Source organism: Mustela putorius, unplaced genomic scaffold, assembly GCF_011764305.1.
Source record: "Mustela putorius furo isolate JIRA1106 unplaced genomic scaffold, ASM1176430v1.1 tig00003850_pilon_pilon_pilon, whole genome shotgun sequence".
NCBI lineage: Eukaryota > Metazoa > Chordata > Mammalia > Carnivora > Mustelidae > Mustela > Mustela putorius.
Window position 1 is genome coordinate 1,305,063 of NW_025422002.1, and position 18,319 is coordinate 1,323,381.

General features: G+C 41.1%; 1 protein-coding gene across 13 annotated transcripts in view; it reads left to right on the forward strand.

Annotated features, from left to right (window-relative positions):
• Positions 1–18,319, forward strand: part of CHL1 (cell adhesion molecule L1 like) — a 217,834-nt gene that overhangs the window by 155,111 nt on the left and 44,404 nt on the right. For all 13 annotated transcript variants that reach the window (XM_004738384.3, XM_013053834.2, XM_004738382.3 and 10 more), the window contains 2 exons: positions 9,479–9,663; positions 15,819–15,950. In XM_004738384.3, the coding sequence (XP_004738441.1) occupies positions 9,479–9,663; positions 15,819–15,950 (317 nt within the window). The remainder of the gene's footprint in view (positions 1–9,478; positions 9,664–15,818; positions 15,951–18,319) is intronic.

The following is an 18,319-nucleotide window of genomic DNA, read 5'->3' on the forward strand; positions in this document are numbered from 1 at the left end:
ACCATTAATGTTCTGTAGTAGCAAGTCGTTATAACGAGGACATTATACACTTTATTAAGTATCAGGTGGTCTGTTTTGCGCTTTACCTGCATTAGCTCATTTTGTCCTCACCACATTTCAGGGCTACCATTATTCCCATTTGCAGTTTAGGTAAATGAAGCCCAGAGGCTAGAATTCACGTCTTCAAGCTCAGCGTAAAGTGGAGCTGGGACTCCATTCTTTCTGCCTCCAGAACTTAAACTACCTCGAAATTTAATGTGTTTCCCTATTATTTCAACCAAATGAACTATTCCATTCAGTTAAGGGAAAGGGGTAGGGTGTGGCCACAGAGCGTGGTGTTGTTTTCTGAATCGGAAGAGGCCTGTCTGTCGTAGATATTTCAGTAAATGGTTAGTCACAATGAAAATGTTGACGCTATTAATTAAAACGGGAAAAACTAAACAGGGTTTCGATTCTACAGAATCTGTGAAGAAGGCAGAAATTTTGAACAGTTAAAGTGACACTGCGAATCTCCTTTGGAAGAAGAGGCAGTGAGTGGAAACTACATGTTCATGTGCCAATTCACACTCACTCTCACCCTGGAAAAGCTGCTTTAGGGTTAGAGGGAGATATGGTCGCTTCCCTCCGGCGATCTTTGGGCTCACACTGTTTCTTCTCTCTCTCACCTCTCTGTTTTGTAAAGTGGTCATAAGATAGGTGTGATTCTATTTATTGCAAGATGCTGCATTATAAAAATGTAGGAACTGTAAGGAAGTATACAAGCAAAAAATTGTCTGGACAAGGACCTTGAGAAACAAAAATTTGAGATTATGAGATAGTGTAAGTTTGTATATTAAAAGGGATTAAGCACTATATTTTCCAGCAAAATCTCATGGCTTGGGGTGCCTGGGTGGCTCAGTTGGTTAAGCCTCTGCCTTCGACTCAGGTCATGATCTCAGGGTTCTGGGATCAAGCCCTGCATCAGGCTCTCTATTTTGCAGGGAGCCTGCTAACCCCCTCTCTCTGCCTACATATGGTCTCTCTCTCTCTGTGTCAAATAGATAAATAAAATCTTTAAAAAAACAACAACAACAAAACTCATGGCTTAAATACTGTTAGTAAATGTACCTTAAATTTTTAAAAAAGAGGAAAGAAAAAATTTTTGACAAGAATATTACTGGACATCTTTGGAATGGGATAGATGTGTCCCTAGACAAATGAAATCTCATGTTCACCTGATACTTAAAATCATTTTATTCTGTTCTTTCAAGAGATAGATAGAACTATACTAGTTTTTGAGGACTGGCCAAAAGAAAAAAAATCCTGCAGAAAGTGAGATGCTTGCACTACTGAAGCCAGGACTCATGGAAAAATTGGTTTGGAAGAACCAAGGTCCAGAGCAGCCTTTAACTTGGCAAACTGCCATTTTGACAGATGGCCTGGAAAGCAAGCACTTAAGAGACTTGAGCTCTGCATCCTGTTAGGTGGTGTGCTCAGGAAGCCGGCAGCTAATATCCTCTCCCAGCTGCCCGTCTGAGCATCATTGCTGTTCCCCTCAGAAGTGTGCCCTGTGCTCACAGCCTGGGCAGATACAAAGTAGTGGTTCAGCTTCTGAATGGCAGGTAAGCACTTGAGCCTTGAGTAGAGGAGGGGGAGAGGGTAAATGTATGTAAACTAAAGGACCTACATCTTTACCTCCAGTGTATGTTTTTGCATGATAATGGGATTATTTTAACTGTTGCCTGATCAATACATTCTGAGATAAATGACAGACAATATGAGGTAATTGTTCAGTTATCAACTAATAGCTAATTAATTTGGCTACCAGCGCATATTCCAAGAATATACAATCACAAAGAAAAAGGGGATGGAAAAAGCACAAATATAATAAAACACAGTGGTAGAAAGGACAAGTTTAGTATTGGACAGACTTAAGTTCTAACATGTTATTCATTACCCCAGTGACTTTAAGCAAATTAATTAACCTCTTGGAGCTTCAGAATCCTCCCTGGTAAAAAGTGATGATAATAATGTCCATCTTTAGAACATATCAATGTCTTGTGGCTATTAATAATAAAAAACAGAGTGAGGAAGGAAAAGCAGTGTCATTAAAAATAGCAAAATAAAGTTTATTCGATTCATGTAGCCCAACTAGAGAGGAGAAATAAAAAACTATCAGTTAAAATCAGCCATCAGTGCTTTCCACATAATTTTTTTTGAAGATTTTATTTCTTTGAGAGAGAAAGAGAGACAGAGAAAGTGGTAGGAGGGGTAGAGGGAGAGAAAGAATCTCAAGCAGATTCCCTGCTAAGTGTGGACCATGTCAGGGGGCTCGATCCCAGGACCCTGAGATCATGACCTGAGGTGAAACCAAGAGTTGGCCGCTTAACCCACTGAGCCACCCAGACAGCCCTCCTCATAGTTTTTAAATCACAGTAGTCAGAGATGGCACCTGTTGGGTCCCCCAATAATGGGTTTCCCAATAATGGGTCTGTGATTAAAGGAGTGAGACTGATAAAAGGCAAAGGTCAAACAAAGCTTTATTTCACGCCAAGCCTCAAGAATCAAACCAAACGTTCAGGGCCGCGCCTCTTACAGAGAGGGTGACCCTTCTCTGTTTCACAGACTAGCTTTTATAGAGCAAAGGCCATGTGGTTGGGCCTGGCCATGCACAAGTGGCCAATGAAGTTGTAACACACAGAGAAAGCTGCACAGTGATGCTAGGTGACCAACTGAATTACATTTTACCCTAGTAGACATTTGAACTAACCTATCACCTTAGTCAGAATTGGTGCCTAAAAGGTGCCCAAAGGGCAGAGCCCATACTCCTTGGTAGCTAGGGAGACAGTATGCGCCCCCACTGATTGAATACCTCCACCTGGCCTGACCCACCCTTGTATTTGGACTTTGTTTCCTGGGACTGGTTTCCAGGACTTGTTTTTAAGTAAGTTCCCCTGGGGGGTGGGGTGGGCAGAGTCAATTTAAGTTTTACTGCATAAACAACAAAATGGCAGTTGAACCGGGGTGGGGCTGCTCTGGCTAAATAGACCCTTACATTCCCCCCTTTTCTTTGGAGATTAGTCAAATCTTTGCCTTTTCAGCCAGTTCTATTTCCCTTTTTAACGGCTGCTGGACTGTTTTAATGACTCCAGTGTGATTTACCCAGAAACAGCATTTCTCTCTTAGGGCTACACAGAGCGCCCCCTTATTCTAGAAATAGTATGTCAGGCCCTAATAGTCTGTATTTCCCACCTATATTTTAACAATAGGAGCAACAATGAACTCAATGAACTCATTGTTTCCTAGTCTTAGCTTTAGTCCATGATCTGCGGGGTCCATTGGCAGCGGCATTCATCCCTGGGCGGCGTCCTCATCCTTGGCTTGTTTGACGTGACCCGCGCGAATCCAGGCCCTGATGCCTTCTACTTTTATTGCTGTGGGGGTGGTGAGGATGACAGTAAACGGTCCCTTCCAGTGAGGCTCCAAGTTTCCCACATGGTGGCGGCGTATTCAAACACCAAGTCCCCAGGTTGTAAGGATGTGGCTCCACCTCCGTCTCTGTCTGTGTGGGCAGTCCAGATCCCTGCGTGGACTCTTTTAAGACAGACTGTAATGCCTGCAGTGACCTTGTACATCTGTAGTGCCTTGGTGAGTGCAATCAGCTCCGCTTTTCCCGCCGAGGTTCCGTGTGACAGGGCTGTCGTCCAGAGTTTTCAGGAGAAACCACCGCAGCCCTCGCATACCTCTTTCCATCAACCATGTAGCTACTCCCATCTGTGAACAGAGTCATTTCCGCATCCGGGAGGGGAGTGTCTCTGAGATCCAGCCTTATTCCTACGACCTGGGTTAGGACCTCCCCGCCGTCATGTGGGTGCTCAGCCAGCACCTCTGGTAGCAACATGGCTGGATTTAGACCACCAGAGGCTGGAAGGTCACTTTTGGTTCATTGAGGAGGAGGGCCTGATACGCTGTCACTTGGGTGTTTGTCATCCGCCGGTCTGGTGGAGTCCGGAGAAGGCCCTCCATAGCGTGGGTGGTGGTCAAGATAAGATTTTGAACCAAAGTCAGTTTGCTTGCATTCTTGACCAGGAAGGCGGTGGCAGCAATTTCGCAGAGGCAAGGGGGAACCCAGCCGCTACTGGATCTAGTTTTTTGCTAAGATAGGCTAATAGCCTTTGCCAAGGCCCCAGAGTCTGAGTCAAAGCTCCCTCGGCTACCCCTGCCTTTTCATCCACATACAAGTGGAAGGGCTTGGTAACATCTGGCATGGCCAGTGCTGGGGCACTCAGTAACGCTGTTTGTAAGAGTCCTCCCTTTGCCAGTTTGTAGAGAGGTCGGGCCATCTTTGCAAACCGCAGTATCCACAGCCTACAGTAGCCCACCGTCCCAAGAAACTCCCTCTTGAAGATCCAAGCCTAAATAAGTGGCATGGCTCTGACAAAGCCGTGCTTTCGTTGCTGACACCTGATAACCTTTTCCTGCGAGTCCATAAGAGAGCTCTCGTCCCCCGCAAGCATGACCCAGAGTCCTCGGTGGCTATTTCCACTATTCCCACTAACTCAGATTCTTCCTTTCAAATCCTTCAATTTTCTGAAGTTTTCTCCTTATATCTGGGGCTGACTGATTGGCAAAGGCAAGATCATCTAAACGAGCTATCGTGCAACTTCTCTGACGTTTACCTCAAGTTACCTACCTTAGGTAAACAAACATTTAAAGACAACCAAATCTAGAATTTAACATCCGTAAAGATGTGTTATTAAAACTAATTTTTCTCTCTAAAATAACCCTCATTTCCAGAGATTGTCAAATCAGGACTAATTCATTTGAAAAACAAGTCCAGTTTTGACAAACTTGGCCTAATTATTTACATAAGCTCAGCAAGAACAGTAAGTAATCATATAGATCTTTTGGAATCTGCTTTGCTGGAGCTTTTTATAAGGAATCTCTAGGTTGAACTTTTAGTAGCCTCTCTGGGCCAGAAGCCAAGCCACGTACTTGGCATCAGACATGCCTGCAATACCTGTCAGATTGGGTGAATTCCTCTTCCTGAGGTCCTGACCCTGCCAGGGAGTGACATTCTCTACTCACCTGGTGAGGCTGCTGGGAACTCTGTAAGCAAGGTATCAGGCCAACAGTTCCAAAAGGCTTTAGGGCTTCAGATTTTATAAAGTCAACGTTCGTTCCTTTAAGCTGTCTGGTCATATCTGAGTCTTTTCAAATATGACATTCCAGTCAAAGCCTTGGTAAAATAACCCATGTTTCCAATGGTGTCCTGTTACAAGGAGAACAGATTCTTATTGAACTTATGCAAATGACTGATTGCCATGGAAGAAAGAATACTTACTAAGACTTTTGGTTTCAGAGGGTTCAGATAGAAAAGTTGAATGCCTTGATACGTTTATAAATGAGTACTTTTACATCTCTGTAAGTTACAGTTAACTTAAGAAAAGGTTTCCCTAGTCTGGAGGGGCAAACATTACAGAACCAGTCATGTTTAAAACATTAAGAGACACAACATTACAACCTTTCAGTTCATCTAGTCCCATGTTACCAATTCTGGTTTAGTCCGAATGCAGCTTTTACTTCTGGAAATTCTTACCCATTTTAGTTCCAGGATTTTAACATATCAATTTTAACATATCAAAGACCTGTATTTGTCCTGCAAGTCTCCCATATGAATTTCCTTTGGGACGGAATCCATCTTACAAGGGAATTAAAACAATTACAAATGAAAAAACTCAGAATAGATATGGTTAAATATCAAGTGATGACTTTTATCAAAACATTAAAACTTGAGGAAATGTATAGAACCTCTAGAGTAGTTACAGTATTTACCCAAATGTAACCCAGGGTTTATCATCGGTTTAGCAGTACTCCCTGAGTAACTAAGCATATCAAGGAAAAGCCTTATGAGTCAAAGAAATCTCATTTACAACTCTGGGCAGGCAAAGAGAAAACCATTTACACTTTTTTTTTTTTTAACAGATCAATTAACTAAGAAAACTTTGCCCTTTTAAACAGAGAGAAAACCAGCTCTTTTATACCAGTGTCTTTCCTTTTTTTATTCTTAAGCATGCAGCCTTAAGATAGTGAGTTTACAGGGTTTCCCTCCCATCTTGAATGTTGTTGCAGACAAAGGGAGGGCGATCTTTCAGATGCTGTCTTGCTCATGTCCCTCGGGGGAACTTAGGAGCGTCTTAGCTAAGGTCTGTCTGTCCGTATAAGCCCTGGACGAGGCTACTCCTTGGAATAGATGACCATTATGCCATATGATGCCCCACGAGACTCAGGGTGCAGCCCACTCAGACTCCGTGGCTGAAGCAGTAGAGCCATACAGACACATTCACATAGTCGGGCACTCTTGAGATTCAAGCAGGTTGGACACCCCGCTCTGGGTATCCCTGGCTAATGGGAGGTGAGCAGTCTCCCTTTCCATTCTTTATAAATGAAACTAGCTCAGACAGGCTAGCTCAAACAGGATCAGGCATCTGGTCTTTTTCTCTCTTTCTACATATCTCCTACTTTTCTACATACAGAGTTGCTTCCCTTATTTCCATCAGTCTTAGTTACACTTAGCAAAATTTTGTACTCTTAGAAATACCTTATCCTCTACGAAAGACTAAATATAAACCAGTTGTGAACTGTTAACAGAATTCTTTGAAGGCAAATTTATGAATCAGTTAAACACAAAACATGTTTACCAACAGATTTCAAAAGGACAAACCTAGTTCCAGAGACCAGCACTCTAGCATTTTATCCCATTTGGTTTAAAATTTCAGGTTACCAAAGACTTTGAAAGCTACTTTAACAACTACCCATTAAAACTTTGAGACAGGGGCGCCTGGGTGGCTTAGTGGGTTAAAGCCTCTGCCTTCGGCTCAGGTCATGATCCCAGAGTCCTGGGATCGAGTCCCACATCGGGCTCTCTGCTCGGCAGAGAGCCTGCTTCCTCCTCTCTCTCTGCCTGCCTCTCTGCCTACTTGTGATCTCTGTCTGTCAAATAAATAAATAAAATCTTTAAAAAAAACAACAAAAAACTTTGAGACAGCCAATTAACCATCAGTTTAGTCATCTCTTTGCTAATAGATTTCAACAGATTTTAACAAATAACAAATTGTTATTTTAACAAATAACACGAGCTTATTTGATCTTAAGTAAAAACTCTGAAGTTTCACATTTACTACTGTTAACTCAAACGACCTGTTTATCCTAATAAACCCAACAAACCTAACTTAGTTCCAATACTGATTTACGTTCCACCTGGGCCCACTCCACTTCGAATGTTTACCTGAGACCTGGGTGGGAAGATCCGGAGTGGGGGTGTTAGGTCCAGGGGGCGCTCTTGTTTCCCGACAGCGAAGAACAGACCAAAGTGCCACCAGAAGGCAGAGAAAGGGTTCCCAGTTCTAGGGCTCATCAGCTCCAAGAGAGGAGCAGACGCCACGCTTTCCCGCCAGCAAGGGGGAGGGGCTAGGCAGTCTCCATTGGGCCAGAGAGGGCAAGGAATGTCCCTGATACAAAGATAGTTTCAGCAGCTGCCTGGGAATATTTTTTAAAGTCTCTGTCCCGAGTTAGAATAACCCCAGTTGGCTCCAGTTATAGCCCTAAACACACGAAATGAGTGAGGGAGAAGCCCCACATTTATTAGGAGGAACGGAGAGACGAAAGTCAGAGTCCCCTTACTCTCTGCTTGCCCCATTCCTTCAAACACAACCAACAACACAACATACTACAAAAAGACAAGACAAAGACAACCGCAAACCCAGCAGCCCTCACCCAGAGCCTGCTGCTGGTGGGGGTTTTCTCGGCCCCCTGACCGCCTAGGAGGACTGAGACCCCTCGGCGATCTACCAGAAGAGGGATGGGGCGTCCCCGTATCCACCTCAGCCCTGGGGAGCATGGCTGTGTCCAGCTTCTCCCTGGTGGGCCATACCTGGAGCTCCGCAACCCGACAGACAGGATCCTGAGATCTTACCTCCGGAAGCTTTTCCTAGAAATTACGATGCTGGCTCAGTTCTCGTCGTTTAATCCCAGACGAGCCCCCAATATTGGGTCCCCAATGTTGGGCCCCCCAATAATGGGTCCATGATTAAAGGAGCGAGACTGATACAAAGCAAAGGTCAAACAAAGCTTAATTTCATGCCAAGCCTCAAGAATCAAACCGCACCTCTTACAGAGAGGGTGACCCTTCTCTGTTTCACAGACTAGCTTTTATAGAGCAAAGACCATGTGGTTGGGCCTGGCCACCCTCAGGTGTCCAATGAAATCTTAGCACACAGAGAAAGCTGCACAGTGATGCTAGGTGACCAATTGAATTACAATTTACCTTAGTAGACATTTGAACCAGCCTATCACCTTGGTCAGAATTGGCACCCAAAAGGTGCCCTAAGGGCGGGGCCCATACTCCTTGGTAGCTAGGGAGACAGTATGCGCCCCTACTGATTGAATGCCTCCACCTGGCCTGACCCACCCTTGTATTTGGACTTTGTTACCTGGGACTGGTTTCTGGACTTGTTTTTAAGTAAGTTCCCCTGTCGGGGGTGGGGGGGGTAGAGTCAATTTAAGTTTTACTGCATAAACAACAAAATGGCAGTTCAACCAGGGTGAGGCTACTCTGGCTAAATAGGCCCTTACAGCACCCATTCTCCACTTGTCTAGTTTTTATGAACTGGGATTTTTCTTAAACCCAGCGGGCTTGATTCCCCACTTTTGTTTTCCTCCCTAAAGTGGAGAAAATTGTACTCTTGATGTGTGACAAGTTCAGTTTGGTTTTAGTTTTGTTTTGTTTTTGCTTTTTTTTGGTTTGTTTTGATTGGGTGATCTCATCTTTCTAAGCAAACGAGATGTGGTCCATTCCTTCTTTGCTTCCTCAGCAGAGGGAGAAGGCCACCTGGGTGGCCGTGTCTGTGCAGAGCCCACCTGGACCTAAAACAGGCTGTTCGAGGTCCAGTGAACACATTTAGCTGTCTCATTGGAGCCATGTTCTCCACTATCAGCTTCATTAGGATTAAGAGGATATCATGGCTTTCCGCTTGCTGTTGGGTCCTACCTTAACTTGTTTTCCAAATTCATACAAGGAAGAGGGCAGTGATTATTATCCACTTCAGATCCCTCACAAGGAGATTTCACACTTGAAGTATATCTTGTAAATACTGAAAATTTGAAGAAAACCTTATGATATTTCTGTAAGTCCCATTATCCACCCTTTAATCTAGCCACACCTATTCAGCTATTATAAGTAGTCAGCCCTCAATAGAAGCAGCTTGGTTTCTATAGAATCAGATTAATCAAGGGACTTTCAGTAGAGGAGACCTAGTCAATCTGATGTTCACCATCGGTGGTGGGGTGCAGGTCTGTGCACTGGGAAGGCAAATTTTTATTTACTGGAGCTCTGAGTGCACACATAAAAAACAATGTGTTAAGGGGTGTGTCCTGCGAGGCTCTTTGAATTTAATTTTGCACTTTAAAAAATGTTTATCACTCATTTATTGTTTTGCAGACCAACTCCACAGGTTGATTGGAACAAAATAGGTGGTGATTTACCAAAAGGAAGAGAAACAAAAGAAAATTATGGCAAGACTTTGAAGATAGAGAATGTCTCCCACCGGGACAGAGGAAATTATCGGTGCACAGCCAACAATTTCTTAGGATCAACCACTCATGATTTTCATGTTACAGTAGAAGGTACATTCCCCATTTATTTTTCTATTAAAAAAAAGGTGAATTGCTATGTGTAGTGGACCTACACTTCAAAAGCCTATATGTTAGAACAGGTAAGCCATTTAAACTTCTGATTTTGGTATAGGGGCTAGATTATATTACACTCCAATGAACTAGATTTGTCATCTGTCCCACAGAACTTTATAAAAGGGACAAATGGCAAGAAAATATGTCATGTTCAAGATTAAACACAGATGACTTCCATATATTTTTTATTAAAATAAACAAATAATGTGCATACTATTAAATCATAGAAGTAGCATTACAAAGGAAGGAATTATTATGATGAGTATTATGTTGAGCTTGTTTCCCAGGCTTATGGTTAGCTTGCTATGTCCTTGATCAATTTGTTTCACCTTTCTTTTTCTTTTTTAATTTTTTAAAAGATTTTATTTATTTATTTGACAGACAGAGATCACAAGTAGGCAGACAAGCAGGCAGAGAGAGAGCCCCCAATTAGGGGCTCCATCCCAGGACCCTGGGATCATGACCTGAGCCGAAGGCAGAGGCTTTAACCCATTGAGCCACCCAGGCACCCCTGTTTTACCTTTCTGTACCTCAGGTTCTTCCTCAAAGAGAGTGTCAGACAAATTATCTTAGTTCTTTTCTAGGTGCATTATTATTATTATTATTATTTGTCCTTATCTTGGGTGCACATGACATTCAATATATTACTTACTAGGAAAGAGTAGATTGGGTGCTAAAGATACTAACTTTCTAACAAAAGATGGAAAATACACATTATATTCAAGTCCTCTCCATAAATCCAAGCCTTTTAATCAATAGAGATTTAGCTATCATCTCTTGTATTCACAGAAACAAGTAGGCCATGATGTCATCATTTAAAAACAATCTGCATATCATACCGTGTAGATAACAGCAGGAGCTGTTCCTGCCCTGAACCTAAAAGTTCTCCAGGCATCTCATGAACTTGATTGACACAGACTGCTTTCTGTGGGTCTGATTACATAGAGGTCTCTTCTCTACGGTTTGGTTGACTGTATTGATCAAATTAATGGATTGATTACTGCATTTGTACTTCCTTAGTACTGTGTAGGCTTAACTAGTAAAAGGAATCGTCTCTTTCAGGATGCTATTTAGTGGACTGATGCTCAAGGGTTCCCATTTATATTCTAGTAAATTTTACCTCTTAAGCCTTCAGTTTGTGCAGGGAACACCTAAGTAAAAGACTGACTGTTTTAATTAATGGGGAAAAGAATGGAGACTCAGACACAAATCCCACTTATAAGTAAATGTTAAGATAATTGTTTTCGTTGTGCTGCTATTGGAATAACACTGCATTTCCATGATCTAGTCCACGATGTATATGATTAGTTAAGTTAGGAAGAATGGAAAACCAGACATGAGAATATCATTTTCTTTGATTGAAAAAAAGCAAAACCTATGTAGGAGAAATATTACACATTTTTATCAGTATTGCGCGTAAATATCAACAGCTGCTAACTGATATATTCCTCTGACTTTAAATTATTCACAAAGAAATTCAGAGAGGAAGATTTGAGAAGTTTGTGTATATATTTTTAGTCATCATTTGATGCTCCTATCTAATTCAGCGACACCATGCAACAGGGATATTTTTCTGTAACCTTTTACCCCTGCCCCAGCGCAAACACATAACCACAAACCAGACATATCTAATTGTTAACTGCTCTTACTCCAAGTTGCTGACTATTAGAAATCCTTCCAGATGGCTGGAACATTGCTATGGTAGCTGAATATTTTAACAATCTGGCCATGGTTTTCTTGACTGTAGGACTGAAGCTTTCAAAAGAATTGCAAGGGTTGCAAAAAAAAAAAAAAATCAAGGATGTAAACTTAATTATGCAATTTAAAATGTTGGCTATAGGACTCCAAAGGAATCTCGGTCTCCTGAATGAATTGTCCTTACTATTCATAAAACAGCTATTAGCACTATTGAGATGTAAATTATGTTTTTATCAGGAACATTTAATCTTTTCTCCTTAATGAGAAGCTACTAAATGTGCCCTCAGTTGTATGTTTTAGGCGATTCTCTTCACATATGCAACTGAAAAGCAAATTGGGCTCAAGAAGTCAGTTTTTCTTTCTTTTTAAGTGTGAAAGCAGTAAATGTAAGCCTCATTAATCATAAGCATGGATGAACTTAATTTTATTCAGTTGTCTTCTGCTTTCCTGTACCTTCTCCCCGCCCCCCCTTTTTTTGGTCTCTTGTTTAGAAACTCAAATGAAATAACAAGGGTTATTGTAGGATCACAGAATGATGCTACTGTGAACCTTGAAAATCAATTCCATTCTGAAAACACCCATTTGTGTTTAAGCATATATTATGTTGTATTCTGTCTATGTGATATTTTTTCTTTATTACTAAACACAACCAAATTCTGCAATTTAAGTTACAACATCCTAAATATGAAAACCATGAGCATTTTCAAATTCTGTAATACTTATAATAAAAACAGCCAGGATATCTTGACTAGGCACAGCTTTCCTTTCTAGGTATCTATGATATAGAATATTACACATCCAATAAGGAGATATATTAAAATATCATCTAAATATTCTAAATCCAGAAATCAGAATATGACCATAATCACATTTTTAAAAAAGATTTTATTTATTTGACAGACAGATCACAGGTAGACAGAGAGACAGGCAGAGAGAAAGGGGGAAGCAGGCTCCCTGCTGAGCAGAGAGCCGGGGGCTCCCAGGACCTTGGGATCATGACCTGAGCTGAAGGCAGAGGCTTTAACCCACTGAGCCACCCAGGTGCCCCAACCATAATCACATTTTAGCTAATTATTTAAAAAGACTCTCACCAACAGCATTCATGTAGTAGACTTTGGAATCATTTAAGACTTTTAAATTTTAGGGCGCCTGTGTGGCTCAGTGGGTTAAGCCGCTGCCTTCGGCTCAGGTCATGATCTCAGGGTCCTGGGATTGGGTCCCGCATGGGGCTCTCTGCTCAGCAGGGAGCCTGCTTCCTCCTCTCTCTCTCTCTCTCTGCCTGCCTCTCTGCCTACTTGTGATCTCTCTCTGTCAAATAAATAAATAAAATCTTTTTTAAAAAAAGACTTTTAAATTTTAGTGTAATAGGAAAATATTTGTATATAGTTATATATCCATAATAATCTTAAGAAGATATCATGAACTCAAACGCAATTCATTGATATACTTAAGAAAACCTCCTTTTCAAATAAGCTGTTATTTCTAAAAAGTTACAATTAAGTCCAAGTTTGATGAACCTAACAATTTTGATTTAATAGAATATAGGTATTTAGTAGGAATCTGTTACTAAGCAAATAGCCTCCGTGTTGTTTCATAGATACCAAATTTCCTATTTTATGTTACTTCATTTTCCTTACAGTGATAAACGTCTCTAATTAACTTGCTTATTATATTCTGAATGTTCAGTTATTTGCACCTCAGTTTTTAAAAGCATAGAGAAATTATCATTTTTAAATTTACAATTATGACAAAATGAGTTAAGTTTCAACATAAGTAGTTTTTGTCAGTTACCACGTATCATAGGATAATAGACAAAAGAATGGGATTCAGTGATGATGTTGTCTCTCAGAATTTTCCAATTTAGCCTCCCCCCAACCCTTCCTTGAGCATTTTTTTCATCGTTTCAACTAGATCTTACCCTTCAGGAATAGAGTTACGTGTTCTAAGCTTGGGAAAACATTTGTTTGTTCTCTCTTCCTGCACGTCCCTAGCATTAGTTCACTCACCAAAAATATCCTGACCCATAGCCAGTGCCCTCAGGCTCACTGTGTGTTCTTTGGTGAACAGAATAGCTAGCTAAATGTGTGCAACCAAGACATGCGATTATGAGACTGTGAATTACTAGAAGTGAGTGGTTCCCTCCTATCCAAGACTCCTCCTTTCCTCCCTGTGCCTCTCTCACTGGAGCCTTGAGGGACCTATCATTTCTGTTCAACTCATAATTACTCCACATGTGTCTGTTCTCACTGTGCCAAGCAGAGGTAACACAAGGAAGACTAAGAGGCCACCCTGGCTCTTCATTTATCTGAGAAGTATAAAAACAAATGTCCAAGCATATATATGCGCATATATTTATATATATATATATTTATATTTATATTTATATATAAAAGCTTCTCCGAAAGGGGGAAGGTGAAGTTTAGTGATGATTTCTAGTGAATATACGATATCTTGGTATCAGCCTCCGGGGGATAGATGTCGGGGCAGCTTGGATTTGGAAGCACAAAGTGGAAGTCGGTAAAGCGATATGGCCTTGGTTTCTATCAGTGGTCCAAATTAATAAAACAGTAATTAACTAGGAATAACATCACATTTACACCGGATCTCAGTGCTGCTCAGTTTGTAGGTCTGCAGATCCATGGAGTGGCAAGAACACAGAATGGGGCTTCTTGGGGCACCTGGGTGGCTCGGTTGGTTGAGTGGCTGCCTTTGGCTCAGGTCATGATCCTGGAGTCCTGTGATCGAGTCCTGTATTGGGCTCCCAGCTCAGCGGAGAGCCTGCTTCTCTCTCCCTCTGCTTGCTGCTTTGTCTCCTTGTGTTCTCTATCTGTATCTCTCTGTCAAATAAATAATTAAAATCTTAAAAAAAAAAAAAAAAGAATGGGGCTTCTTTTCTTGGTGACACTGAGCAAGTTAGATGGCGTCTTCAAGACTCAGTCCTTGGTCCGCAAGGAGAGTTGGATAGGGTGATAACTTAAGCTTAACATGGACACCTAGGTGTTAATGATATTTGTAGGATGACAATACACATCGGGTTCTCTGCTCAGCAGGGAGCCTGCTTCCCTCTCTCTCTCTCTCTGCCTGCCTCTCTGCCTCCTTGTGATCTCTGCCTGTCAAATAAATAAATAAATAAAATCTTTAAAAAAAAAAAAGAGCATACACACACATCTCAGAGAGTCATATGCAGTTTATAATCTGAATATTTACATTTTAACCTACCTGACTAAATATTTACAGATTGTAGATTATGAATACACAGTTTTAATTTAAGATTTTGTAACTAAGCGCACACCCCATGGAATAATTACTAGGGCATGTCTGTTGCTTGGACTTGAATTTGCTAGTTATTTGTATATTTTTGTTTTTCTTGGTGCATTCATAGGCATTTTCATTTCACATAATCTTTTTGTTTCCTCTTTACTTTAAAAAAAAAGCTGTTTAAATGACATTTTTTTCATTTTACACATATATGTATCTCTAAAAGAGTTTTCTTTTTGACAAAAATGGAAATCTGAAAATGTCTTGGGGGAAATAACCAAGCAACACTTAATGGGAATTACTACCTGCAGGTATTGTGCAATTTTTTCCTGGAATCAAATTATCCAAACCATCCACACTTTAATCTAAATCTTTTATTCACTTCTGACATAGTAATAAACTTAAGGTGACAAAGTAGGACAGTAATATTTGCACTAAAGACAAATGTATCTTTCTGTCCTGAAACACCACTTAGAATTATACTATTGGAGCATTAGGGCATGTGAAGATGCAAGTAATTTAAATATACCTTTAACCCCATTGTTTTGAGGACAATAAGCTAAATATTGCTTTTAGGCTTCCTTCTCCCTGCCTTACAAAAAAATAATCTCTAGGAAAATCATGTTTCCCAAATTTTCAAGATAGATAAGTAAATATGGAAATATAAATGCTACAAAATCATTAGGAAATATTTAAGATAAATGCTGAATATTTTAATTTCATTTAAAAATTCTGAAAATACATTTATCGAATATCAGCCTTTTCAGATGCCTTGCTGCAGCTTGAAAATAAGCTGTAGCCAGCACTAAATAAACTTAACCATCTGCTTATCCCTCCTTCATTTTCTGTTAATGGGATAGATACATGTGTTGCCGAATAAAGTGATTGTATATATGCTGATTTTATTATACATACAAAAAGTCCAAATTAGATCACACATGCACACATACACACACACCCTATAACACAAAAACAGTGCCCACCTTGCCTTACAGAGCCAAGTACTCAAAAGAGCTAGCGTGCACCACTTTATTGTGTCTGCCATCTGCTGGTGCATTATAGAAATACAGGCCTTAACATGTTTGGACCTTCTGACACAGATATAATCACTCATGATCTCTTCACTTTACTTCCAGAGCCTCCTCGCTGGACAAAGAAACCTCAGAGTGGTGTGTATAGCACTGGGAGCAGCGGTATCTTGTTATGTGAGGCAGAAGGAGAACCTGAGCCCACGATCAAGTGGAGAGTCAATGGCTCCCCAATCGACAGTGAGTAAAAACACTTCTGATTCAGTGCTGAAGGCAATGGTGCGCTGGGATGGTTGATAGTCGAACATCCTGCGTTTGTATAAAAATGCAGGTGGGAAGTGGCTGGGATATCAGGACAGAACCAGCCAGGGAATCCAAAATCGTGTCTTTCTAAGCATTTTGATTTATGCTCCGATTTATGGAGAAGCCGTAAATAATATTCGTATTCATTGGGTCATTACATTAATTGTATATAAAAATATGGTTAAAAAAATAAAGCAGGTGAATGAGAAAGAGAATCCAAGGAGGAAAGCCCATCACTTTCTTTCTCCTTGAGGAGAAATAGGTGCAGCGACCCAGTGGTTGAGAGCATAGGTTGGAAGTCAGGACTTACTCTAGACAAAGGCAACAGCAACCTTGCCCTGGGTTCTGCTCTTCACAAGCACCTACTCTGACCATTCTTTGGTCATGCTGGCCTCCTCTATTATTTCCAGAATTCACAGGGCCAGTGAGCCCTGCAGAGCTTGGACACATATCCCCTACCCCAGGCTTCCTACATGTTCTCAGTGGAGCTCCAGTAGTACCCAAGACCAGAAAATGCCCTGTCCAGTCAACTCTGAGCCCTCCTACAGGGGATGAATAAAGGCTGAAGACCGATTGTTGCTATACCATTTCCAGCAAGGAATTCTGAGAAGTCCAAAAATCTTCTATTTGAACCTAGAGGTCTGGTCAGTTTGAATGTCTTTGTGAAAGTAGGATAGAACAAATTTGTAAGGTGATTATCTTAATTTTCAGTGTTTACTTTGTTATCTGTTGCTTTCACAAGTCCCTTTTGTCCTGGACCCACTCATGTCCAGGGTAGACATCCAGGTGGTCCATAGACCTAAGGTCCCATCTAGGCTGTGTACCTTCCCAGGTGTGTGATCTCCAGCTGTTCACTGACTCTCCTAAAACTTTAGTTTTTTAACAGCACAACAGAGCTAATGGTAGTTGGTTGTGATTGAATGAGTTAAATGAGGTCAACCACTTTCATTTCTTCTTTTTGTAATGCTGTGGAATCAGGGTTTACCATGGGGAAATCAGGGTTTACCTCGGATAGTGGCTTATCTGTAGAACACTGTGGTAGTTTATAAACTCTGGGGCCAGAATGCTTCTGTTTGCTTCTAGGCTCCACCATTTACTAGTAATGGGGCCTATTACTGACTCTCTTAAAACCTGCTTCCTCATCAGTAAAATGGGCGTAAAAATTGCAGCAACTCTTGGGTTGTTATATGGATTAAAGAAAATACCATGCAGAGAATGTTCAGGAAAGGGACACTCCTAAACTATTGTTTACTGTTATTTTTGTCATATAGCAAGCATTCAAGAAACCTTCACCCTCATTATTAATATCCTCAAATTTGAGATTTTTTTTTTTTTGTCGTCTCCTCAAGAGAGCAGACTAAGAAATGAGAGAAGAGACTTCAGGTAGATCCGAGGGAAATGAAAACAATTGTTGTTTATAAAGAATGTTGAGGATGCTGAAGTAAGGAATGCAGATTCTCTGGACCATAAAATCATAAAATTGTATATCTGAATGGCACTTGACTGTTTATGAAGGACATTCACATATTGCTTTGAATCCCCAAATGAACATTCTTAATGGAGGGACAATTATTCATATTTAACCGATTGATTCTTTCATTCAGTAATATTTATTGAACGCGTTCTTTGTGCCAGGTGCTGACTGGCCTTATTGCTTGGGAGGTAGCTGTGAATAAAATGAACCTAGCTGGGAGAGTCAATCAATAGATGAATAAGCACATAAACGTGTGCTTAGTGTGGTAAATAAAAAATAGCTGAGTAAGGGCTGAGTGTAATAGTTCAGGACCTAGAGTTGCTACTTTCTTTTAAGATAATAGTAGTAAGCCCCCTGTGGTGATTTACCTTTAAGGAGAAGGCCTGAAGGAGGCGAGGGAGGCGGCCACGGAAATATGTGTGGAAGAGCTTTCAGGGTAAAGAGGTCAATGTGTGCAAAGACCCTGAGGTGTGTTCAGAGTGTTGATTTCAAGCAAGGAGTCCGGGGTGGTTGAAGCTGAGTGAGTGGGCAATGCTAGGATGTGAGATCAGTCAGCAGGTACAGGGGCCCTATCATGCATATCAAGGTGAAAGCCTGCCTGGAAACTGGTGATTTTGTCGTAAATAAGGTGGGCAGCACATGGAGGGTCTTGAGCACAAGAATGATGTGATCTAATCTATTAACAAAAGATTGTTCCGACCACTGAATGGAGAAGCGACTGCGGGACTACTCCAGCTAGAAGTGGCCTGAAAGACCCTAGAGCTGAGGGCTAGGTTGGTGGTAGTAATGGTGAGGTTCTGGATGTCTTCTCAAAGTAGAGCCAGTAGGTTTG